Raw genomic sequence first — 25,361 nt, 5'->3', positions numbered from 1 at the left:
ATACAGTATCGTTGTTGACGTATATAATGATCTCTTGGTGCAACACTATCCTTTGCACTCACTTCTGTTCCGACTTTTCCCCTCCCTCCCTCCACCCCCTCCCCAGATGGTAAGCAATCCTATACATGTTAAATAGGTTACAGTAGATCTTGGATACAATATATGTGTGCAGAACCAAACAGTTCTCTTGTTGCTCGGGGAGAATTGGATTCAGAAGATAAAAATAACCCGGGAAGAAAAAAAAATGCAAACAGTTTACGTTCATTTCCCAGTGTTCCTTCTCTGGGTGTAGCTGCTTCTGTCCATCATTGATCAATTGCTACTGAGTTAGATCTTTTCTTTGTTGAATAAATCCACTTCCATCAGAGTGTATACTATGCTTCAAGATAAAATGTGATAGGACAAAGGGGAGACAGCTAAAGTGAAGTATGATGAGGGAAAAATCTTTCTTACTTGAATAAGTTAGGGAAGGCTTCACAGAGGAAGTAGCATTAGACTTGGGATATAAAATCATGGATGGATAGCTGCCATTGACCTCAGAGGTCATTTGGTTCAAATCTTATTTTTATACATGATGAAATGAGATCTACGAAAGATATGTTTTCTTTGCCAAAAAGCACAAAGAATCATGAATTGGACTTAAATCCTTAGACTCCAGGACAAGTGTCCTTTTTACTTTTTACAATGCAAGCACACTGCATCCATTGAAGGAAGAGAGAGAGACTTCAGCCGATGGAGATGGATGGAAGAGAGGTGTCTCTTCCAAGCATGTGGAACAGAATGAATAAAGGCCTGAAATGAAAGAGGAAAGAGTAAGAATGGGTGAAAATAGTCCCATTTGGCTGGAACATCAAATCTGTGAAAGGGTGTGGTATAAGATAAAATGACATCTGAAGTAAATATTGGCTTTCAATTTATGATCTTATACCCCAACTACAATGCCATGTCCCCAGTGAAACCTTCCCTGGCCCACTCAGGTAGGAGAACTTTTTCCTTATCATTCTTCACTTTGTCTGTCTCTCTTTTGATTTATCACATTCTAAATGTAGGATGGAACTACATTGTGAGGGACTTTGAATGACAGGATGGGTTCATCTTCATAAATCCTTCTACACATCACTCCTCTGCTCAAAAGCCAGAGTGGTTTGCCATTACCTATAGGAGAGCATCTAACCTAGTATTCAAGGTCCTCTGTGATTTGGCCCCTTCCAGATTTTTCATCCTGGCTGACTTGAACCCTCCTATCCAAGCAGATGGAACTCAATTTTTATCCCAAACCAAGCATGCCAATTCCTGCCTCCATACTTGTGATTATATCATTTTCCTCTTTTCTGTGCTTATCCAAGAACCTCATGTGAAATCATGGGAAAACATTACCCCTGGTGTCAGAAGATCTAGGTCCAAATTCTAACTCTGATGCACACTACCTGCATGACTTTGGATACCCTTCTTACCTCCCTGGGCCTCAGTTTCCACGTCTTTACAATGAGCCATTTGGATTAGATGGCCTCTGAAGTTCCTTCTAAATCTGTGATCCTATATGTTGAATGAATTTATGGCCTACCTTAAATACCCCCTCCTCCAAGAAGCCTTCCTGTCAACATTATTTCACAATTATCACTCCTTTCCCTGAGATCAGCACAAAAAGCAATTATGATCTGTTTCCCTCGCTCTGTTATTAGGGTCAAATGACTTGTCCATTTGGTGAGTTATTTTAGTTAAAACTGGAATGTATGATATATATATATATTTGTGTAACAGGGCACACAGGCCTGGCAATATGTCCCAAGACATTGAATGAATGAGTGAAGGTTTTTTTTTCCTTTTTCTTTCTTTTTTTCTTTATTGTTTTATTTTTTTCTAGTTATACATGCACATTAACTTTTTAAATATACATTTCTTTGTGAATCATGTAGGGAGAAAAAATCAGAACAAAAGGAAAAAACCATAGGAGAAGGGAAAAAACAGAAAAAAGAAGTGAATATAGCATGTGTTGATTTACATTTAATCTCTATAGTTCTTTTTCTGGATGCAAATGATGTTTTCTATCTAAAATTTATTGGGATTGCTTTGGGTCACTGAACCACTGAGAAGAACCAAGTCTTTCATACTTGATCATCACACAATCTTGCTGTTATTGTGTACAATATATTCCTGGTTCTGCTTGCTTTGCTCAGCATTAGATCATAAAAATCTTTCCAGGCCTTTCTAAAATCAGCTTGTTCATTATTTTTAATACAACAATAATATTCCATTGCCTTCATATACCACACAACTTATCCAGCCATTCCCCAATTGATGGGCTCTTGAGTAAAGGTTTTGCTCTCCTACCCTCCACTTTGTGGAGTTCCCCCTATTCCCTCAGGACTTTTGACACGTGGCTTTCTGACATACCGAAGAGAGATGGGTAAGAGCCAGTCCACATATTAAGTATTAGAAAAGCTTGATTTCTTTCTTTTAAAGGTAAAAATGAATATAAATATTCTAATAGCATATTCTCTCTCTAATAGACTTTCCTGAAATCTCATAGGATACAAGTGCCTCTTTGGAGACCTTTGCTTTAATTAATACAATTTGGTAATATTTCTTGTCATTTAGTATTTATGTGTTGGTCTCCTGCCTCCCTAAATACACAGTAGACTGCAAAAGGTCTATGGCTTATAATTCATCATCTCTCCTGTGGGCCTGGGACATGATAATGCTCAGGAAGTGTTTTGGAAAGAGATCCCATCTAGGGAATTCCAGATAAGGTCAGCAGAAAGGATCCCTCAAAGTGATCCTGCCTCCAAGGATATTTTTGTCCTAGAATGGAAAGTAACCTTTGAGAAAATAGTGGGAGTTCCACAAAGTAGAGAGGCTGAAAAATAAAGGCTTCTCCCTTTTATTCAGTGTCTTGGAATGTATTGGTATTTCCATGTGCCTGGTTAAATGGATTTATAGTTAGGCTAGCTTCTTTAACTAACTCTCCCCAAATGGACAGGCACTTCCAGGCAAATTATTAGAGAGAAATGTCTATCTCCCCTGATCTGTTGACCCTAAAGGTCTTTCTCAGGTCTGACCTAAACCCCTTTTATGGTATCCCTGAAACTGAATTCTGAAGCTGTTCTACCTCATGAAATCCTTATCCCTTTCAATGAACTCTTTCCCTACATAAAGTCCCCTCACTGAGCCCCAGATCCCTTTAGTGAGTCTCCATCTCCTCAGGGAACCCTCATGATTTTTGATCTCTTCACTTAAACCCCATTTTTTAACTTATTAAACCCTCATCCATTTGCTGATATCCCATTTCTCTCTGAGCTCTTACCCCTTCATCAAGTTCCCATTCCTTCATTGAATATCCCACCTTAAAAATTGGGAACATTTTCAACTTTTTTCAATTTAGCATTCAGTGCTCTATCTCCATCCCACCCCCAATAAACAACCAACCGAACAACCCAACAACCCCATCCCAGTGTTTAGGATCATTCCCTCTCACTCAACTCAGCTGATGAATCTATCCTCAAGACAAGGCTTATCCTAAAATGGTAGAGGAAATAATTTCAATTAATTTCAACAAACATTGATAAGAACTTGTGTGCAAAGCCTCCATGCTTGGGGTGACCTTTTGAGGAGATGACAGTCTTGTCAGAAATTCACTTCACATCATGGTCATCACCGTTCCCCCAGAGAGTCTCCTCTGGGAATAAGGATAAAAAATCCCTTCCATCTGCTTTATAGCTACTTTTTAATTTGATCTTCAGGATAGTCCTATGAAGGAGGAAGGGGATCTCCAATTGGTGGGTGAGGGGACAGAGGCTTACCCAAAATTTAAGTGTATTGCCCAAGCTCATACAATAGCATATTAGAAACAGTATAAATTCCTCAACTTTGGCTTCTTTTTTCTAGGAGAGGTTCAGAACCCTGAGCTTAAGGAAGGAGGCCGAGTTTGGTTCACATGACTCCTTCCTTCTCCTGCTGTTCCCCAAGAGCTAGTGGCCTTTACTATAACATGGAGTCCTACTCTTCCTTAACTTAATTCCCTCTACAAGTCAGTTAGGTGGGACAGTGGATAGAATTGAGACAGGAAGACCTGAGTTCAAATCTTATCTCAGCTATTTACTAGCTGTGTGACCTTGAATAAGTCATTTAACCCTGCCTGACTCTGTTTCCTCAGCTGCAAAGTGCGCTAGAGAAGTAAATGACAAACTACTCCAGTATCTTTGCCAAGAAAACTCCAAATGGGGTCATGAAGAGTTGGACACAACCAAACAACACCTCCCTCTACAGATGCTCCCACCTCAGTCACATGTTAATAAAAGGGTGAACTATTCTTCTCCCAGGAATATTTCAGATCCAAAGGAATAAAGGTCTAAAGATAGAATCTATTCTAATCAAATAAGTATTTATTAAGCTTCACCTGCTATCACCTGCTGTATTCAAGGCACTAGATCCTCCTGGACAAAATGTTATACTATCCTTCCCCTCAAAGAACTTCCATTCTACTTGCAAGGATGTAACATAGGTCAGTCATAGACTGTAGATTCATTGCAGCAAGGGGCCTGGGAGATCCTTGAATTCAACCCCCTCATTTTATAGAAAGAGAAACTGAGGCAGGCAATAGTTAAGTGATTTGCCTAGGGTCATACAGCTGGAAAACATAGAAAGTAGGTTTTGCACCCAGGTCCAAGTCCAGAGTTACAGTCACTGTACCACACATACATATATTATAATTTGAGAAGAGAGAACAGATGGAAATGCAATTGTGCAACTTATACATTTTTTTTAACCAAAAAAGAAATTATGCAAAATTGCACAATAAAAACCACAGGTCTCATGGGGAAGATGGGATAAAGGGCACAACATTCAAAATCTTCATTAGTTATGCGTTTTTTAAAAAGGATAAGAATCTAATATAAAATGTTAAATTTCTACATGTTGAATGGTTAAGAAATACATAAATCCTACTATAAACAGTGGCTACATGGGCAGCTTCTTACTGCTCCTCCAGTACCCTGGGCTTCATGGATAGGCTGTACCTCAGGGCACAGTTCCAATTGCTCTGGAAGATAAACTATCTAGATGCATTCTAACTTGACAAAGACCCAAAGTTGTGGAAATAGTCGTGGAAAGGCTTGCAGCTTATGATTTACTGTGAAATGATACCATTTCCCACATTCTCAATGTTTCTTTTAGGAAGAAATGGAGTTCTGCTCAAAATGTACCTTAATATATCAGTCAAGTTGGAACAAATTTGAGTTTTCAAAATGCTTTATAACAGAACCGACAACTGAAAACTGGTGGGAGGAGAAGGAAGACTCAGAAAAGGCTTTCCTTAAAAGGTAGCACATGAGCTACCCTTGGAAAGGCAGGGATTCTGAGAGGTGATGTTGATTCCCTCGCCATCGACCGTTTAAGGAGGTTGTAGTTTATTCTTGGGGGAAAATTCTTGGGCAAAGGAGTGATGTGATCAGGACTTTGCTTCAGGAAGATTATTTCAACAAGTGTATGGACAGAAAGAGAGACAGAGTCCAAAGTTCAATCAGGTGAATTATTGTAGGAGTCCAAGCAAGAGATGGTGATAAAACCTGTACTATGGTGATGGCTGTATGACTGAGGAAATGTCGTAGAGGAAGAGGGATGCTGTTGGGGGACATGATGGAACTGTTAAGGAGAAAGAATTAACAATACTTCAAGAGTGATTGGAGAAGGCGCATGAGGGAGAGGCAAGGATCCAAGATGATGTCAAAGTTTCAAACTGGGGTGATTCATAATAATTGAAAGCAGTTGCTTGAACTTTAAGGTTTGCAATGCACTTTACAAGTAGCAGCTCACTCATTCTCACAACAATGCTAGCAGGTAGGTACTATTACTATCCTCTTTTTTACAGATGAGGAAACTGAGGCAGGCAGAAATTTTAATGTTATGCCTAGGGTTGTACAGCTAGTAAGTGTCAGAGGCTGGATTTGAACTTCTGATTCCTTGTCCAGTACTCTGTTCACTGTATCAAAGTGTCCTTCATAGAAATAGTTTGGAGGAGATAAGAATTTGCAGAAGAAAATGAGATATGATGTAGAGGAATTTTAAGGGACAGACTATAAAAATAGAAGGCTTCTGTTTTCTTAGTAAAGTAGGAGGTCAAGCCCTCCACTGAAACAATGGGGAGGGGTGATGGAATAGGCTTTAGGAGAAAAGAGAAAGCTTAGAATAGTCTGTTATGGGGAGAAAAATAGTCTGTTAGGGAAGAATAAGAGGATGCACATAGAGGAGTGAGGGCCCAATAGACATGAGGTAACATAAATTACAGAATATGAATTACTGTGAAGTGGTACCATTTTTTGGATTCTTGATGTTTCTGGAGGGAAAAAAACAGCAAAAGCAAACTCCGAATTGAAATCTTGTTCAAAATAATCCTTAATACATCAATCACTTTGGAACAAATTTGAGTTTTTAAAATTCATTATAATGGAACTAAGTGCTGCCCTGGTCAGGAAAATGTATCTTCCTGAGTTCAAATCCTGCCTCAGACACTTACTAGCTGTATGACCCTGGGCCAGTCACTTAATTCTATCTGCCTCAGTTTCCTCATCTGTAAAATGAGCTGGAGAAGAAAATGGCAAACCACTCCAGTAATTTTGTCAAGAAAACCCCAAACGAGGTCATGAAGAGTTGGACATAATTGAAAAAGTCTGGAAAATAGCAAAAACCATATATTGATATTATTTATCTCTTAGAGAAGAGAACATGAAGCTAGAACAGGGATGATTGAGAAAACAGTGGGATGGAGTGACTGGACATCTCATTGAATGAGAAGACTAGATTTAGAAGTAGTGAAGCTAAGGGAAAAATGGAAGGATGTAGGATTGTGATCAGAATAATCTGAAAGTTCTGATCATGGAGGCAAAGTAAAGTACTTCGGTTGAAATAAAAGGTAATAATAGTAATATATAACATTTGTAAATATGTAAATATTCCTGTCAAATAGATGTTGTTATTGTTCCCATTTTTTACATATGAGGTTGAAAGAAAGGCTAACACAACTGGTAAACGTTTGAGTCACATCTGAACACAGATCCTCCCAATTCCAACTTCAGCGTTCTATTCACTGTCCCACCCAACTGCCTCACAGTGTTTCTTAACCTTTTAAAAGTACTGGAGTTCTCAGAAACACTTTTGTGAAGCTTATAGACCCCCTTCTCAGAATCATGTTTCTAAACTCTGAAAATAAAATCCATAGGATTACAAAGTAAATCAATTATGTTGACATACAGTTATCAAAATATTAAAAACAAAACAAATTCATGGGTTAAGAACTATTGCTCCGTAGCGTGGGACTGAGGTGGAGTCAAAGAAAAAAATCACAGGAGCTGAGGATGAATTTCAACAGATAATTTGAGGGGACCGCAATTTGTCTATGGAAGTCCCAGGTATAAAAGTTGGGCTTAAGGTGGGAAGGAAGGTGTGTCAAGATGAAGTGGGAGGTGTGTCAAGAGCCCAACTCCTTGAGATCAAAGGACCTGGGGACTGCCACCAGAATCAGGATGAGGTAATGCAATCTGACAGGATGTTCTTCAAAGGAAGAGTCTCAGGTGCTGAATGATGGATGCCAAGGGAGGGGCTGGAAGTGGTAGTGAGGGATGAAGAAGTGGGCCTACTCCTCCCCTGGTTTGGTGCAGTGGGAGGCACAAACTCACCTTCCCAAGCCCCATGAGGCAAGAAGCACTGTTTTGAGGCTGGGTCACATGTCATGCAGACCCTATCATGTAGCTGGTATATACATAAAAATATATATATATAAAATAAAACTTTTTCAGGCATATTCAACCACCACTCTTGCTGCTCTAAGTTTCTCCTTGTCATCTTTGTTTTCTTACCTTATAGGCTTATAGCATTCCTAGGGCAAAAGATCAGTTTTTAGGCTGTGAAGAGATGATTTACCACAATAATTCTTCATTACATTCATACACCACAACTTATTTGGCCATTCCCCAGTTGAAGGGCATTCCTTCAATTTCCCATTCTTTGCAACCACAAAAAGAGCTACTATAAATATTTTTGTATATGTAGGTTCTTTTCCCTTTTTTATGATCTGAGATACAAACCTAGTAATGATATTGCTGGATCAAAGAGTACACACAGTTTGATTGCCCTTTGGGCATAGTTCCAAATTGCTTTCCAGAATGGTTGGATCAGTTCATGAGAAAGATGATTTAGAAATCACCTCATCCAGTCTCCTTCATTTCCTTCTCCAATAGTATTCTATTTTTCCAATTACGTATAAAGATAGCTTTCAACATTCATTTTTTAAGATTTTGACTTCCAAATTTTTTCCCTCCCTCCCTTATCTCCCCCTGCCCCAAGACAACAAGCAATCTGATATAGGTTATACATGTCTAATTATTTTCAACATATTTCCATATTAGTCATGCTGTGAAAGAAAAATCAGAACAAAAGAGAAACACCACAAGAAAGAAAAAAAAAACAAACTAAAAGGTGAAAATGGCATTCTTTGATCCACATTCAGTCTCCATAGTTCTCTCTCTCATTGTGGATGACATTTCCTACCTTCCTTCCTTCCTTTATCTTTCTTTCTTTCTTTCTATTTGTCTTTCTTTCTTTGTTGATTCTCTTATGTCTTTTTAAAATTATTGTTTTTTTCTGGTTATACTTGTACATTCATTTTCTATACACATTTCTTTTTTTTATTATAGCTTTTTATATACAAGTTATATGCATGGGTAATTTTACAGCATTGACAATTGCCAAACCTTTTGTTCCAATTTTCCCCTCCTTCCCCCCACCTCCTCCCCCAGATGGCAGGTTGACCAATACATGTTAAATATGTTAAAGTATAAATTAAATACAATATAAGTATACATGTCCAAAGAGTTATTTTGTTGTACAAAAAGTATCAGACTTTGAAATAGATATACACATTTCTTTATGAATCATTTTGGAAGAGAAAAATCAGAACAAAAGAGAAAAACCATGAGAGAAAGAAAAAGAGAAGAAAAAGGAGGGGAAAAGTGAACACAGTGTGTGTTGATTTACATTCAGTCTCCTTAGTTCTCTATCTGGATACAGATGGCATTTTCTATCCAAAGTTTATTGGTACTACCTTGGATTACTGAATTGCTGAAAAGAACCATGTCTTTCATAATTGATCATCGCACAATCTTGCTGTTACTGTGTATAATGTATTTGTGGTTCTGCTTATTTTGTTCAGCATCATTTCAGGTAAATCTAGGCCTTTCTAAATCAGTTGAAGCATAATATTTTCACCTTCCTTCCTTCTTTCTTTCCTTCCTTTCTTCATCCCTTTTTTTTTCTTGTAGCTTTTTTCCCCTTTTAGTCTGAATTTTCTTGCACAACATGACAGATATGGAAATACTTTTAAAAGAACTGCCCATATTTAATCTATATCAAATTGTTTGCTCTCTTGGAGAGGGAGAAGGGAAGGGAGGGAAGGAGAAAACTTTGGAACACAAAATCTTACAAAAATGGATGTTGAAAACTATCTTTACATATATTTGGAAAAATAACATACTGTTGAAAAATTTTTTTTAAATATTCTATTTTGCTTTCCTTTTTCTGATTATATTCACTAAGAATTTCAAAGTCATACTGAGTTTACTTACAAAGTAACAGCCCTGGTTGGGGAATTTTTTTTCCAGCTAGCATTTTTGAACCTACAGGTATACTTATTTATACCAGATCCTTGCCACAGGTCCAAGTAAACTTCAGAACCAGTCATCCTGATCTACAGGGCAACAGAGCTTAAAGATGCTATTGCTGAATAATTAGAACTAAACAAAAGAATCTTTCAACTCAACCAAACAATGATAATCTTTCTCTCTTATTTTCTCTTCACAGAGGTGATGTGTTGTTAGGTTTTTTTTTTTTTTTTTTTTTAAATGAATGATAGGTTCTATAGATGAGATGGCCCAGTTTTCTTAGAGCTTGAAGGAGAGGAACCTGCTGTGATCCTACACTGATGACTTAAAGTTTCTTGTTAACATATGCTAAAAGAATGGGAGCTTTATATGCTTTGCTGGAGCATAGATATTATGGTAAAAGCCAATCAACTAAGTTGCCATTACTATTTCTACCTCTATGACTGCTTCCCTGCCTTCCTCTTCTCAACTTCAGTTCTTCCTGTTAATTTTCTTACATAATTATGTCAGCTAAACACACACTTAAACTTAAACTATAATCCTCTTCATTTTACAGAGGAGGAAAGTGAATTGACTTGCCCAAAGTCACACAAATTGATCAACAATTTGTTAAGCACCTACTGTGTGCAAGGCACTGTGCTAACAGCTGAGGATACAGACAGTTTTCAAATAGTTCTCACCTCAAGGAGCTTACAGTCTATTTATTGGATGAAACAACACGTACATACAAGCAATTAGCAAGCATTTGTTAAGCACCTACTATATGACAGGCATTGTGCTCAGAACTTTGGATATAAATAAGCAATATACAAACACCTTCTGATAGGCGCGAAGTGCTGAGAGCACACATGGGGAGAAGGTAACACAAGACTGGGGTTTGCCAAGGCATGAATGCCCTTAAGTCAAGGGGATAAAAAGATTCAAGAGTAATAATATATGGTTGAATAGATTTTGATGTTGTTCAATCATTTCAGTTATGATCCTATTTAGAGTTTTCTTGGTAAAGATAGTGGAGTGCTTTATCATTTCCTTCTCTAGCTCATTTTACAGATGAGGAAATTGAGGCATGCCCAGAGTTTTCCAGCTAGTAAGTGTCTAAGGCCACATGCAAATTCAGGTCCTCCTCACTCCAAGGCTTCCACTCTATTATCCATTGCACCACCTTGCTGCCCCATTCATTATTTGAATGAAATTTTCGATCTCAATTCACAAGGATCTTACATTTGAACAGGGGAGGCAACTGAAGACAAAAAACATATGGTTTGTGCATACAGAATAATTAAGAAGAAAATAATTATCCTTTCCATATCAGGGGGTTGGGTACATGGTGCTCCTAGATCTGGAAAATTTGGGTAAATTTCTTTGATCTTCCTTTCATTCCAGGGGAAAAGTCTGATTTTTTTTCACCCTTTTATGGAGTATTTAGAGTAATTTATTATAAAATTTGGGTTAAGTATTTGGCCAAAGACTCTGTATTATCTGCTGGCCTTTGAGTGTTGTCTACAACTTCCACAAAACTCCCCCTAAATTCCTATTTAATTTTTTATGTTGATCCTCGAGATAGTAAAACCTTGATGTGGAAAGTTGAGATGTGGAAGGATCCTTTCCAAGTATAAACTAGTTGGATACAAAGTGGTTTGGGATGATGGGCTCTAGTAGTTAAGAAGATTAAGAAAGGCTTCAAGAAAGTCTGTTGTTTGTCTTGCCTTCTCAAGGCCACCATGATGTCAAGGAGGTGCAGCCATGAATGCAAGTGAGTTGGATTTAAGTGAGGGAGGGCTCCTGCCTCATTTTCTCCTCAGAGCCATCTCTATCTGGTGATATGGTCTTGGATGTAGTGGGAGACCTTAGCCTTTTTAAGCTAAGGTCTTTAACAGGTCTCAGATTGATTGAAACGACACCATTTAGTGGTTAGCTGTACCTTGAAGGGAGAGCAAGATTGTGAGGCAGAGATGAGGAGAATGGTTTCCAGACACAAAGGACAGCCCGTGTCAGGTGTAGAGCCTGGAAATAGGGTGTCCTGGAAGAAAATCAGAGAAAAGACCAGTCTGGCTGGATCCCAGCCTACTGGAGTGGACTCATGTTCATTAAGGTTGGAAAGGTAGTTTGTGGCTAGATTATAAAGACCTTTAAAAGCTAAACTGAGGAGCTTGCCAGTCATTTTGGGGCAGCATGGAAGATGGACTGCAGTGGAGAGAGATTTGAAGTTTCCACCACAATCCAGGAACTTCTAGCCACTCAGGCTAGCATCTTCAGTGTATAATCTCGCCTCTAGCCCTGCCATTCCCCTGGTGCCCTTATTCCCTCTTACTTAGATGATTGTAACAGCTGCTGTTGGGAGGGACTGCCTGCCCCAGGCCTCTCCCCACTCCAGTCCATCCTCCATTTAGTCACTAAACGAATTTTTCTAAAACTCAGTTCTGACCACCATCCTCCAACTCCCTACTCACTAAACTCCAATGACTCCTCATCAGCTCCAGAATCAAATATAAATCCTCTATTCAGGGTATATAGAATCATTTCATAACCTGCCCCCTTCATTTGCAGTCTTCTATCAATTTATTTCCTTTCATGTACTTTTCAATCCAGTAACACTGGTCTCTGCTCTTGTATGTATGTATGCTCTGCTCATCTCTGGACATTTTTTCTGACTGACCCCCATAACTGGAATACTCTTCCTCTTCAACTCTGCCTATTGACTTCATTGGCTTCCTTTACATCTCCACTGAAATCTCATTTTTTTTTAACAGGGAACCTTTCCCAGCTCCTCTTAATTCTCATTCCTCCTTTCTGTTAATCATTTCTTATCTATCCTGTATATTGCTTGTTTGTAGATATTTGTTTACTTATTGTCTTCCTCATTAGATGGGGCAGATTGTCTTTAGCCTTTCTTTGTATCCCTACCACTTAGCACAGTGCCTGACAAATAGTGGGTACTTAATGCATGCTTATTGACTGACTTACCCAGTATCATACAGGCAATATATGTCAGAGGAAGGTTTAAACTCAGATCCTCCTGGCTTAAAGCCAGCTTTCTATCCACTATACCAGGCTACTGCTATACAAAATATATATGAGATAATTAAGGGATGTGTGTGTGTGTGTGTGTGTGTGTGTGTGTGTGTGTGAAGGAAGTAGGGCATTAGTACTTCATCTATAGTGGAGTTGTATTTTGAACTACTTTGATTCCCAAGACTAGTGCTCTGTCCACTCCACTATAGGATTCTGGTGACCTTTGGAGCAGATGGAAGAAGAAAAAGATGGCAGCTTCTTCACTCCTTTTGTGGGCGGGAGTCTGCTCCCATCCATATATTTTCACCTGCTTAGTTGCACTTTTATCCAAAAGACTGGCATTTGTCAGCTCGATCTATCAACCTATCTATCAACTTCTCCCATAAATAATTTTATTGTTGATACTTTTCAATATTCATCTTTGCAAAGCCTTGCATTTCAAATTTTCTCTCTCCTTCCTTTTCTCCTCTCTGCAAGACAACAAGTAATCCAATATAGATTAAACGCACAATTTTTCTAAACATATTTCCATATTTCTCATGCTGTACAAGAAAAAGTCATATCAAAAGGGGGACAAAAACACTTGAAAGGGAAAAAAACAAGCAAAGAACAAAAAGATGAAAATACTATTTTTTTCATTCACATTCAGTCTCCAAGATTCTCTCTCTGGATGTGTATGGCACTTTTCATCACAAGTCCATTGGAATTGCCTTGAATCACCGCATTGTTAAAAAGTTGATCATTAGATAATCTTGTTACTATGTATCATGTTCTCTTGGTCCTGCTCACTTCACATAGCATCAGTTCATATAAGTCTCTCCAGGTTTTTTTGAAATCATCCTGCTCATCATTTCTTATAGAACAATTATATTCCATTATATTCATATACTATAACTTATTCAGCCATTCCCCAACTGTTGGGCATCCACTCAATTTCAGTTCCTAATTTATCCTTCTTTTTCCCTTGTTGATTCCCATTCTTCTTGAAACTTAAACTCAAGATGGGTTGAGTGGTTGCTTAAACTCATACTAGTAGTAAGTAGCAAACTCAATTTGAACTCATGTCCTGTGGTTCCAAATCCAGTGGTCATTCCCCCTGCCTTGAGGAGAATTTATGGGTGGCAGGTTTTCAGGTAAGTCTCTCTCCCTTTTAAATTCATTCATAGGGAATTCCTGGGAATTGGTTCCAGAGCTGAAATAATAGATGAATCCTTCAGAGGGGAGATAGAAACACAGGGGTTGCATGGAGATTTGCAGAGAAACCTGCACATCTAGGTGTTCCCTACAGACAGCCATGTATCTTGAGGAACCAGCATGAGACTGAGACACTAATAGTCACTGGAAATCTTGCTTATTTATGAATACAGGTATTAGACCTTTCTACATTTTTGGTATGAAAATAAAATCTTTCCAATGTTTGATATTCTGTTAGCTGGGTGCTTACAGGGGAACTGAGGGTTTTTAGGGGGAAGAGTAATCAAAATGAGCCAGATACTGACATTTTCAGTGTTTTTCTGAAGATGACATAAGCCAGAGAAATTGCATTTGGAAACCCTTGGAAATAGTACTCCCATATTCTTGTAAGAGGAGAACTGCCTTGACCCTAAGATTACATATGATAAGTGATTGCTTCAAGAGCACTTTAGGAGAAAGCCAGTATGGTCCCCCTCTTACTCTTTTCCTTATGACCAACAACATGGCCCTTTTACTTAGAGTCAATCCAAGAAACATCTAAACAGGAACTTCTCAAAGTGGTCTGATGTGCCATGGGCAGAAGCAATCATGGCCCCAGATGCTTGGCAGAAACCAGCTAGTACAGAGATGTTTCAGGGGGAGCTAACTGAAAAGAATGAAAGCCCCACTTCTTCACTCACAAACAAGAATGAGGAAGATAAGATGAAAAAAGGAAAAAAAAGAAAAAGAAAGAAGAGAAAAATGAGGAAGAGATGAGAAAAAATGAGAAAAAAGAAAGAAGAGAAAGAAGAGATGAAGATGAAAATTCTAAAATGTCAGACCTGACAGAAACTAAAACATTGTCAGAGCTAGAAAGGGACTTTAGAACATAGAATTATCAGAACTGGAAAAAAAAAGATTCCTAGAACACAGATTGTAAGAGCTATAGAAGCAACTTTAGAACCCAGTATGTCAAAGCTGAAAGAGATCCTAAATCATAGACTGTCAGAGCTAGAAGGAACTTCAGAACACAGCATGTCAAAGCTGGATGGGATCCTAGAACATAGACAGACTCTCAGAGCTAGGAGGGACTTTAGAACACAACATGTTAGAAATGGACCTTAGCATATAAGAGTAATAAATTGGAAACGACCATAGAACAACAGCTGGTAATTTTATCCGGCTTTAAAAGTTTGCAGAGTGAAAAGAAAATTAGTTTGCAGAGTGCTTTGCAGACATTATCTAATTTGATCCTCAGATGAGAAACTGACTTACTCAGGATTGCAATGTATCTGGAATTTAGATGCAGATCTTCCAAAATCCATTACGCCTTAATGATTTTAGAGTTAGAAAGGCATTTTAGAATAGAATGTCTATCCTGGAAAGGACCTCAGAATATAGAATATCCAAGTTCAAGGGGAACTTTGAATAGAGATATTAGAACATAGAATATTAACTCCAGGAGAGACTGACATAAAATAGGACCCTTAGAACATAAAACGTTAAAATATAGAATGCCAAAGCTAGAATCTAGAATTAAAGCTAGGAAGGGCTTTAGAAGAGTGTCAGAACTGGAAGTACACTGAGAACACAGATTGTTCGAACGCAAAATGCCAGAATTGAGAATACTGTCAATTTATTGCCTGGATAAGACCAGACCCTCACTTCTCAACCTCATCCTCTAAGTCACAAAGAAAAATCACAGCTTTCTGTAACTTAAAGAAAATTCACCTTAGGCAATCATTGTGAGAAAAAAACACAGTTTTGGGGAGGAGAGGAGGCTCCTGAAAAGATGACTAAGAGCCAGCTTTTTTCTCTGGCTTTTGGAGCTGAGTGTGAAGGGATGTAATGAATGGTGAGGGCACAGGGAGTCCAGAGATCTAGAATGCAGTTCCACTTCTCTCCTGGCCTTGCTGTATGACCTTAACCTCGACTAGACGCCAGTCTCTTCGTGTGTAAGATGAGAAGCTTGGGTTAGCTGGTTTCAAAGGTTTTTTCCGGCCCTGACACTCCAGATTTTAAGGTCCCTTTGATTCTGCTAGACATTTATGAATGGTGTTTTATGTGCAATATACAGATGATGACTTGGGACTAATGCAGTCCTTTCTGACCTTCTCTGTATGTGCTAGGGTTCTACTTTCTAAAGGCCCTTCCTGATCTAACATTCCATCCTGGAAAGTTCCTCAGAATATAGAATATCCTGAACAGACAATTTTCAGATGATGAAATTGAAACCATCTCTAGTCATATGAAAAGGTGGTCTAACTCACTATTAATCAGAGAAATACAAATAAAGACAACTCTGAGATACCACTACACATCTCTCAGATTGGCTAAGATGACAGGAAAAGATGATGACGAATGTTGGAGGGGATCTGGGAAAACTGGGACACTGATACATTAATGGTTGGTGGAATTGTGAATGGATCCAACCATTCTGGAGAGAATTTGGAACTATGCTCAAAAAGTTATCAAACTGTGCATACCCTTTGACTTAGAAGAGATCTTAAAGAAGGGAAAGGGACCTGAATGTGCAAAAATGTTTGTGGCAGCCCTCTTTGTAGTGGCCAGAAATTGGAAACTGAGTGGATGCCCTTCAATTGGAGAATGGTTGGGTAAATTGTGGTATATGAATGTTATGGAATATTATTGCTCTGTAAGAAATGACCAGCAGGATGAATACAGAGAGGCCTGAAGAGACTTACATGAACTGATGCTGAGTGAAGTGAGCAGAACCAGGAGATCATTATACACTTCAACAAGACTATATGAAGATCAATTCTTTTTTTTTTTATTATAGCTTTTTATTGAAAGAACATATGCATGGGTAGTTTTTCAACATTGACCCTGCAAACATTTCTGTTCCAACTTTTCTCTTCCTTCCCTCCACCTCCTCCCCAGATGGCAGGCAGTCTCATACATGTTAAACATGCTAAAGTATATCTTAAATACAATATATGTGTACATATTTATAGTTATTTTGTTGCACAAGAAAAATTGGATTTAGAAAGGTAAAAATAACCTGGGAAGAAAAACAAAAATGCAAGCAGTCCACACTCATTTCCCAGTGTTCTTTGGGTGTAGCTGGTTCTATTCATCACTGATCAATTGAATTGGATATGAGGATAAATTCTGATGGAAGTGGCTCTCTTCAGCAATGAGAGGATCTAAAGCAGTTCCAATTGATCAGTGATGAATAGAACCAGCTACACGCAGAGAAAGAACACTGGGAAGTGAGTGTGGACCACAACATAGCATTTGCACTCTTTCTGTTGTTGTTTGCTTGCATTTGTGTTTTTCTTCCCAGGTTATTTTTATCTTCTTTCTAAATCCAGTCTTTCTTGTGCAACAAGATAACCGTATAAATAGGTATATATACATTGTATTTAATATACTGTAATATATTTAACACGTATTAGACTACCTGCCATCTAGGGGAGGGGGTGGAGGGAAGGAGCAGAAGTTAGAACAGAAGTTTTTGCAAGGGTCAATGTTGAAAAATTACCCATGCATATGTTTTGTCAATAAAAAGCTAACATAATTCAAAAAAGAATATAAAATACCCAAGGAGAGTAGGTCTCAAAGGAGATTTTGTTCACTCCCTTTATTTCAAAGATGAGGAAATTAAACTCTAAAGAGGTCACATAACATCCAAAGTAGAGCTGCAATTGAACTTCAGGCCTTGGACCCCAAATCTAGCACTTTTTTCACTTTAAATTTCAATTAAGATCCCTTCTAGTTTAGACATTCTTTGTGCTAATGGTCCTTCCTGCTCTACCCTTCTAGGTTCTAAGGTTCTTTTCTGCTGGAATATCCTGTGTTCTAAAATCTCTTTTGGTTCAGAACGTCTGTCTGTCTGTCTGTCTGTCTCTCTCTCTCTATATATATATATCATTTATCTATATCTATCTATCTATCTACCATCTCTCTGTTTTAATGGTATGTTTAAGAACTGGAACAATGGACCACCTCTCTCCTACCCTCCACCTCCACAAGTCTTGAGGACAGAGGTGGGTCTGGCAAACTTATTGTCAGGGGAGTGTGGGTCTATTGTCCCCCAGAAGGGTTGGGGCAGGGGTGACCCCTGGGCCCCTACTGCCGCTCCTACATAGAGGCCACAGACTCCCCTGAACAGGACACCTCTGAAAGGAAAGGAGCCCCTTCGGGGAGAGCATGAGTGGAGAGAGACGACACCCGAAATCCCAGTCTCAGGTTCTCATCTGGGCCCCCCCCGACCCCACCCCTAGACTAAGGGAGCCTCTGGATGGGCGTCCCTGGGAGAAGAGCGTTCAACATCTGGAGCAGACGCTGTCCAGATGTGCGGAGTCGGGGAGGAGAGAGAAAGGCCCCAGAGGCGGGGCCGTGCAAGGGTTAAGGGGGCGGGGGGCGGCTCGGGGCCCCGAGAGAACCGGGGCCGGGGCCCAGAAGGGACACGGAATGCGCCCGGCTGTGGGGGGCAGGGTGGGAGGAAGATGACTCCGGGAATGCAGCGCCCGGGCAGGGATGGGGAGTAGAGGCGGAGGGGGGAGGGGAGGGGGCGTGGCCCACCCTCCCCGGGAGCGCAGGTAGCCAATGGAACGGCGGGTCCGGCGGCGGCGGCGGCGGCGGCGGCGGGGCCCCGCCCCCCGGGGCAGCGCGGACGGAGGGAGTGAGAAGTGCCGGAGCGGTGCGCGGGGTCCGGGGCGCGGGGCGCGGGAGCCGGAGCCGGAGCCGCGCCAGCCCGGGGGCCGCCGGCGCGATGCCGCTCGCCCAGCTGGGGGAGCCCTGGCCGCTCGCTGAGCTGCTTCCCCTGGATGCCGAGGTGAGTGGGGCCGGGTGTCCGGGACTGGCGGGCCCCGGGCTGCGGCGGGCGGGACCTCCCGGGATCCGGCCTGGGCTGGGCCCGGCGCCACGGGAAGCCCCCAGCCCGGGGGAGACAAAGACCGCGCTGCAGCTGGCGGCCAGGGGAGGAACAGCTGGATCCTCCCCTGACCCCCTCCCCCCAGCCCGGCAGCATCGCTCTTTCCTCCCCACCTCCCCCTCCTCCCAGCCCGGGCTGCCTGGCCCGGAGAAGCCCGGGCTGGAGAGGGAAGCGTGCCCTTCAGGCATCTCCCCCGAGCGAGCTCTGGGGGACAGTCCGCCCGGGCGGCTCCCCGAGCCCAGGTGAGCCAGGAGAAGGAGAAGGGGGCGCCCAGAGCCGGAGTTTGTTCCCGGTCGGGGAGGGGGAGCCGGGGAGAGGGCTGGTCCCCTCCCTTTACACACAAACACACGTCCCGGGGTGGGGGGATCCCGGAGCCCAGCCGCTCCCCCCTCATGCTCACACCTTGGGGTGGGGGTGGGGGCTGGGAGAGAGCCGAATCCCCTCCCCTACACACACACCTCGGATTGGGGCGGACGGGATCCCAGGGTCGCCGTTCCACGCTCACACCTTGGGGTGCGGGAGCTCGCCGAACACCCCAGTACCACCAGGTAGGAGAAGGAACACCAGAGCACCGGCATCCACTGGGGAATTGTCTCTCCTGGTAGTTTTTTCCCCTTCTGGATTTGGTCTCTTTCTCGCCATTCCCAGCTGCTCCTGGCTGCCCCGGGGTTTGTTCTCTGCCTGGTTGGATGGCAGCTGATCTCTGCTTGCCAAGGGAAGACCTCCCCAATCAGGGGGTGCCCCTCTGCGTCCCGGGACGGGTGCCAGGGCCCGGCCATGCAGCAGTCCTCCTGGCAGGGGCTGGGCTCAGAGACCTGTGGCCCAGGGAGGAGGACACTTTTTCTGAGCATTACCTACAACTCCCAGTCTCCTCCGAGATTGGGGAGATGAGGTCCCTGAGGTCCTTTAGGTTGATTCTGGAGACTTCCATGTGGACAAGATCTGTGATTCTGTAGGGCTGGGGGTGGGGTAAGTGGGGGGAGTCTGGCTGTGAAAATCCAGAGCTAGTAAAACACAAGATCATACCTAGGTCTAGAACCACCACCTCTACCTGAGGGTATAGTATTGGCTCCCGCACCTCCCTCTTGTTTCTGGGGAAAAGGCCGGCTCTCCCAAGTATCTCCTCTTCCCCCCTTCCCCACTTGAGGCACCTTGTCCAATCCTTTTGTTAAGCATTAGCCCAACTTCGAGAGGGCTTGGGCATCGAACCCTTGGTCCCCGAGTGCTGTTGCCTAGCTGGGTTCAGGGAAAGAGCTGGATCTCCACCAAGCGTGATGCTCTGGGGAAGCTGGGTGAGCCAGGCCCTGGGCCCCTAATTCCCATCAGAGCCAAGCAGGAGGAGATATGCTCCTGGCTGCTGCCCTGGCATGCAGGGCCCCAGGGCCCCACCTGCCCAGCCCTGCATGTGCTTCACTGGGCACCTTAGCAGCAGTGAGCCCTGGTTCTGAGCTCAAGTCTAGGCCTGGAAGAGGTGGTGAGGGGGGCACACACCTTTGGTCATCCAGAGGGGCCCCTCGGCCCCTAGGGTGGCTGGCTGCTGCTGGGCCTTTAAAAGGGGTGGTTGGAGATTTGGGGGTGGGCTCTGTGGGGGATTAGGTAACAACCCTGAAGGAGCAATTTGAAGTAAATTGCCCTGGGAGTCTTGCCATGAAGTTTTACAGGCCCAACATCACCGGGCCGCTGACTCACCGGCTCCCTCGCTAGCTCACTCACCCGGAGAGAGGTGAGGAGCTGAAGCCGGCCTTGTTTCTGTTCCTTTTCCCTCACCATGCTGGGGGGAGGGGGCCGGGTCCTGGGGAGCAGAAGTCCCAGGGTGGGGCAGGCCCAGGCCAAGGGAGATGGAGAAGGCTCCTTCCGCTGATTGATCTTTGTACTTCTCCTAAGGGACCCAGGAGTCTGGGGCCCTGGCTATAGGGCAGCCCTTTGCAGGAGGGACAATGGCAGAGTGTCTAGCCCTGAGATCGCTGGGACAGGGAAAGGTTCAGGGTCTCAGCGCTGGGCTCAAGCTTTCCACCTCCATCCCCCACCCTGGCTCCTATAAGGAATCATGTTCAGAGATGAGGTTCTTGCCAGGGCTCCAGATTGGGGCTCTGCTTTAGGCATTCCCTGATCCGAAAGAGAAGGTATGTGATGGGAGTGGACAAGTGGGCAAAACTGTAGCAGAATTGGTGCTCCCTTTGGGTGCGGGGATCCCCTTCCTCCATCCCCTCTAGGGAAAAAGCAGGGTAGAGATTCATGTGGAATTGGGGTGGGAAATAGGAAATAACCCTGTAGGTAGGAAACCTGGGTGCTTATGCATCCAAGCCAGCTGTTAAATTAGCTTGCTCTTGAGAGGAAATAGACATAACACTGGACCTTGATTCAAATCCTGCCTCCTCCTCCATAGGTAAATGTCAGACTAGATGTCCTTCAGGGCATCTTCTAGCTTTCAGTTTATGACCTCACACCCAAATCATTTTTGGTTTGGATCCTGCCAGTTTTGTTACACCAATTTTATAATCTTAAAGTAGTCATTTTACTTCTGTTTTTTTTTTTTTTTTGTTTTTTTTTTTTTGAGAGGACTTGGAGTCTTATTGACCAAAGCCAGGAACCCCTTTCTCAGCTTCTCTCAGGACCTATAGGGTTGGACATCCCCTCAGAGGGCCCCCAGACCTGAGGCCGGCCTTGGGACAAGACACTCGTCCTGGCCCCCTTCCCCAGCTCCCAGAGTCCGAGCCCACTGCTCCCATGGAAGGTGCCAGAAGACTGAGTGTTTGGGTAACAGGAGCTGTGGGGCCGGGCGGGTGTCTGAAGGCGGTCCCAGAGGGTTGGGCTGTTTTCACGAGAGAACAGGGGCCCCGCTGTTCTCCCCGGAACGCCGTGTCTGCTTTCAGCCCCGGTGACATGTAACCGATAGTCAGTCTGACCTCCAGGTATAGGTGCCACCGCCACTGAGGCTCCTGGACTGAATTGGGCCAGGCAGCGTGGGGGAGGGGCATGTGGGGCCTCCCCCCTTAACCCTCCCCCTCCAACTTAAGGTGGGCAGAGTCATGGCCAATGGAGGGAACCTTCACAGCGGGAGGCTCGGGCTGGTCCCAGCCGGGCTGCTAACCTGCTATCCCTCTTGCCCTCAGTTTCCTCCTCCATAAAATGGGGCTGATTAAACCTCCGGTTTCTGAGAAATGTGGGTTGCTCCTGTGCTTTCATAGCTTGAGGCGGGCAGCCAAGCAGGAATTGGGCAGGGCCCCCTAGACCTTGGAACCTGGATGGTGAGGAATTAAGGGAGAGGCTGGGGTTAGAACCCCAGCTTTGCTACTTATAGCTGAGAGGCCTGAATCAAGTCACTTCTCTGTGAGCCTTATGAGCCTGTGAGTTTATACAAATAAACAAAACAGACCCAAAGTAATTTCTGGGAGGTGGGCAAACCCCCCAGGGGGCTCCATCAGGCCTTGGTTAGGAAGTGGCACTTGAGTCAGGTGAAGAGAACTCACTCCAGTCATGTAGAAAGCCTGTGAAAAGGCACAGAGGGGAGAAACAGATGGGCTGTGAGGCAGACAGCAAGCCAGCTTGGTGGGACCTGGACCCAGGAGGAGGAGGAGGGCACAGGAAACTTGCAAAGGTAGGCAGAAGGCACGGTGTACAGGGCTTGAACTGCCAAGTTGAGGAGGGTGTTCTCAACCAGGAAGAGCCCCTGTCCACACACCTCCCCCCCTTCCTAGGGGGCCTCGCCAAGCGGCGGGCATACCGATCAGGCCTGGCACGCAGCCCCTGGGTGATCAGCAGGGAGTAGGGCTACCCGATGCCAAGGCTGGCATCCGAACCTGGTGCCCGAGGCCGCTTCCTGTCTCTGTGGCGGTCAGTGTTTTCTTCCTCCATCTGCTCCTCAGTTTCACGGGAAGTCAAACCCTTGCCCCTCCCCCTTCCCCCAAACCAAAATTATTTTGCTTTGGTGGGGGAGGGCAGGAAGGGGGACTGAGACACCCATCAGAACCCACTATCAAGTCCACTGGAGGCTGGGGCTCCCCTGGGACTCCACCTTGTCTTCCCCAGACCCTTTCCCTGCCTTTTGTGCCTGCCTTTGACTCCCTTTGGGTCAAGCCTGTGTCTGGGAAGAAACTGAAGGGTCCCTGGTCAAGAATTTAGGGGGACTCAGTCCAGCCCCTTTATGTTGCACATGAGGGAACCAAGGCCTAAGGAATTTAAGTGACCTTTCCCAAAGTTTATAGATAATAATGAAGGCAGGTTTGGGGCCCAAATGTCCACTTGTATTCTTTTTAAGTAGAGGAGTCATGATTCACTTTGCTAGAAGAAGGGTCATTAGTCCAGGATTTAAGGGGCTCAGTCCAGTCCCTTTATGTTGCACATGAGGGCACCAAGGCCTAAGGAGCTTCAGTGACTTTTTCCAAAGTTTATAGATAATAAATAATGAAGGCAGGTTTGGGGCCCAAATAGTCTGATTCCACTTGCACCATCTTTTTAAGCCAGAGGAGCCATGATTTGCTTTGCTAGAAAAAACTCAGGCTCAGCCATAGGCCAAGGATCGCTCCCCCGGACAGAGCAGAATTGCTGTCTGAGACATAATGACTGTGAACTGATAAGGGAGATACCCTGGGCCTTTATCAGAGAAAAGCAAGCTGCTGGAGTTTGATCCTGGTCTGATTGAATTGGACACAGAGTAAGATTAGTTAAAAGTTTTGCTAGTTTGAATTCAGCCTGTTTATTTCAGGGGAATGGTTTTTGGAGAATCCAAGCAGGTGTCTTTCTTGTGTCCTTCCTATCCCTTCCCTACATCTATAGGTGAGTAAATCACCTTAATCTCTGCCCCCTTTAGTTTCCTCATCTGTAAAATGAGGATAAGAATAGCACCCACCTCACAGGGATGTTATGAGGATCAAATGAGCTCGTGCTTACTAACAGACTGTAAATCTTGAAGCGCCGTAAGCGTCATGATCATGTCAGCTTGTCCTTCCCATTGTGCAGAGTTCCAGAAGGAGAAACCAAACCTGGAGAAGGGATGAGAACTGTAGCATGCTGGGTTCCGGCCTGGACAGGCTTTCTCTCTACTGGGTCCCAGCACAGGGTGTGAGGGCTTGGACCAAGCCAGGGATTCAGAAGGGGAAGTGGATAGACAGATGAACTCTGTTCTGCAGAGGATTAGGGGGAATTAAAAGGCTTGGAGGGAGGGATGTCCCAGGGGAGAAGAGGAAGAGAGGAGTTATATAACAGGGCATGGCTCTGCTGGCTGCTGCCCGAGATTGGGGAGGAGGGCGGGTGGAAGAAGATACAGGCAAGCCACTGAAGGGCCATGAACCCTGGTCTTTGCCTCAAAGACTTATTCTTATTCGGCTTCCTTAGGCAGGGAACTTGGGCCCAAAGTTGGGGCAATCAGTCACATAGCGTAAGTGAGACTAAGGTTGTTGTTCAGCCGTGTCCAACTCTGTGACCCAATTTGGGGTTTTCTTGGCAGAAATACTGGAGTGGTTTGCCCTTTCCTTCTCCAACTCATTTTACAAATGAGGAACTGAGGCAAACAGGGTTAAGTGACTTGCCCAGAGTCACACTGCTAGGAAGGGTCTGAGGCTGGATTCGAACTCAGAAGATCAGTTTTGGAGTTCCAGACCCAAAGCTGTATTCCCTGTTGCCAGTTAGCTTCCCTTGAGACTAAGTTTGAGGACTGTTCTTTGAATCTAGGAAGGTAACGAGGACTCCCCGGCTGATCCTCCTGAGAATGAAGAGGGATGGATGAATTGGTCCCCGTAGGCCAGGCTGGGCTGGGCGCTTTCCCTGATACAAATGCCCTATCTTTGGCTTTGGGTCAGTGATAGCCTGAAGTGTAGGAGGCCTTCTGGAAATGGGGGCTCAGATGCTGAATCCTGGGGCCAGTGGGACTGGGTCCCACTGAGTCACAGCTCACAACAGAATTGGGAGGGACCTTACAGCAGTGGATGTCAGAGCTAGGAAAGGCCTAAGAACACAGAAGACCCTCAGAACCTGAAGTATTAGAACTGAAGGGAGATGTAAGGGTACAGAATGTTGGGGCCAAAAGGGTCCTTAGAACATAGAATGTTGGAACTAGGGAGAACCTCAGAACAGAGATTAGAAACCATTTAGCCCAATTGCCCCCCCCCTTGTCTCCATTACACAGCAGCACCAATTAACAGAGAAAGGCCCCTGCTTCTGGAACTGGAGGAAATGGATTCAGATCCTGACTGATACTTCTGTCCTATGTGGCCATAGATAAGTCACTTCACAGGATGGACTTCTGAGGTCCCTTACTGCTCTAGTTCTTTGACTCTGGCAAGTAAAGTGGTTTGCCCAGGTTAGAACCCGTGTATGTGGCTTCCCAGGAAGGGTTCTTAGGAACAATAAAAGCTCTCATGATTGTTCATGTGGTTCTGAAAGTGAGGAATACCTTTGTTCCTAACAACGATCATGGGAGGGGGGCAGTTTCAGTACTATTCCCCTTACACAGATATGGAGACTGAGACAGAGTTGGGCACTTGCCCATGGCTACTAGGACACATTGGTGTTGGTATTTGACCCAGGGGTTCTGACTTTTAATCTGGTCTCCTGCCTACTGGACCAGGCAGCAGGACCTTGGTGGATCCACAGACTGAGCAGCAGGATTGGGGTGGATCCACAGACCA

At 43.7% G+C, this 25,361-nt stretch overlaps 2 protein-coding genes across 2 annotated transcripts in view; one reads left to right on the top strand and one right to left on the bottom strand.

The window, feature by feature from the left end:
• PRKD2 (protein kinase D2) overlaps positions 1-25,361 on the bottom strand; it is a 143,162-nt gene that overhangs the window by 36,401 nt on the left and 81,400 nt on the right. The gene's annotated exons all lie outside the window — the stretch shown is intronic.
• LOC100923157 (ribosomal protein S6 kinase alpha-1) overlaps positions 18,442-25,361 on the top strand; it is a 56,984-nt gene continuing 50,064 nt past the window's right edge. Inside the window, 1 exon segment of the mRNA XM_031963908.1 lies at positions 18,442-18,636. Within this exon segment, the coding sequence (XP_031819768.1) occupies positions 18,574-18,636 (63 nt within the window). The 5' untranslated portion in view covers positions 18,442-18,573.

Source organism: Sarcophilus harrisii, chromosome 3, assembly GCF_902635505.1.
Source record: "Sarcophilus harrisii chromosome 3, mSarHar1.11, whole genome shotgun sequence".
NCBI classification, from domain to species: Eukaryota; Metazoa; Chordata; class Mammalia; order Dasyuromorphia; family Dasyuridae; genus Sarcophilus; species Sarcophilus harrisii.
This window is presented reverse-complemented; position numbering and strand designations above follow the sequence as displayed.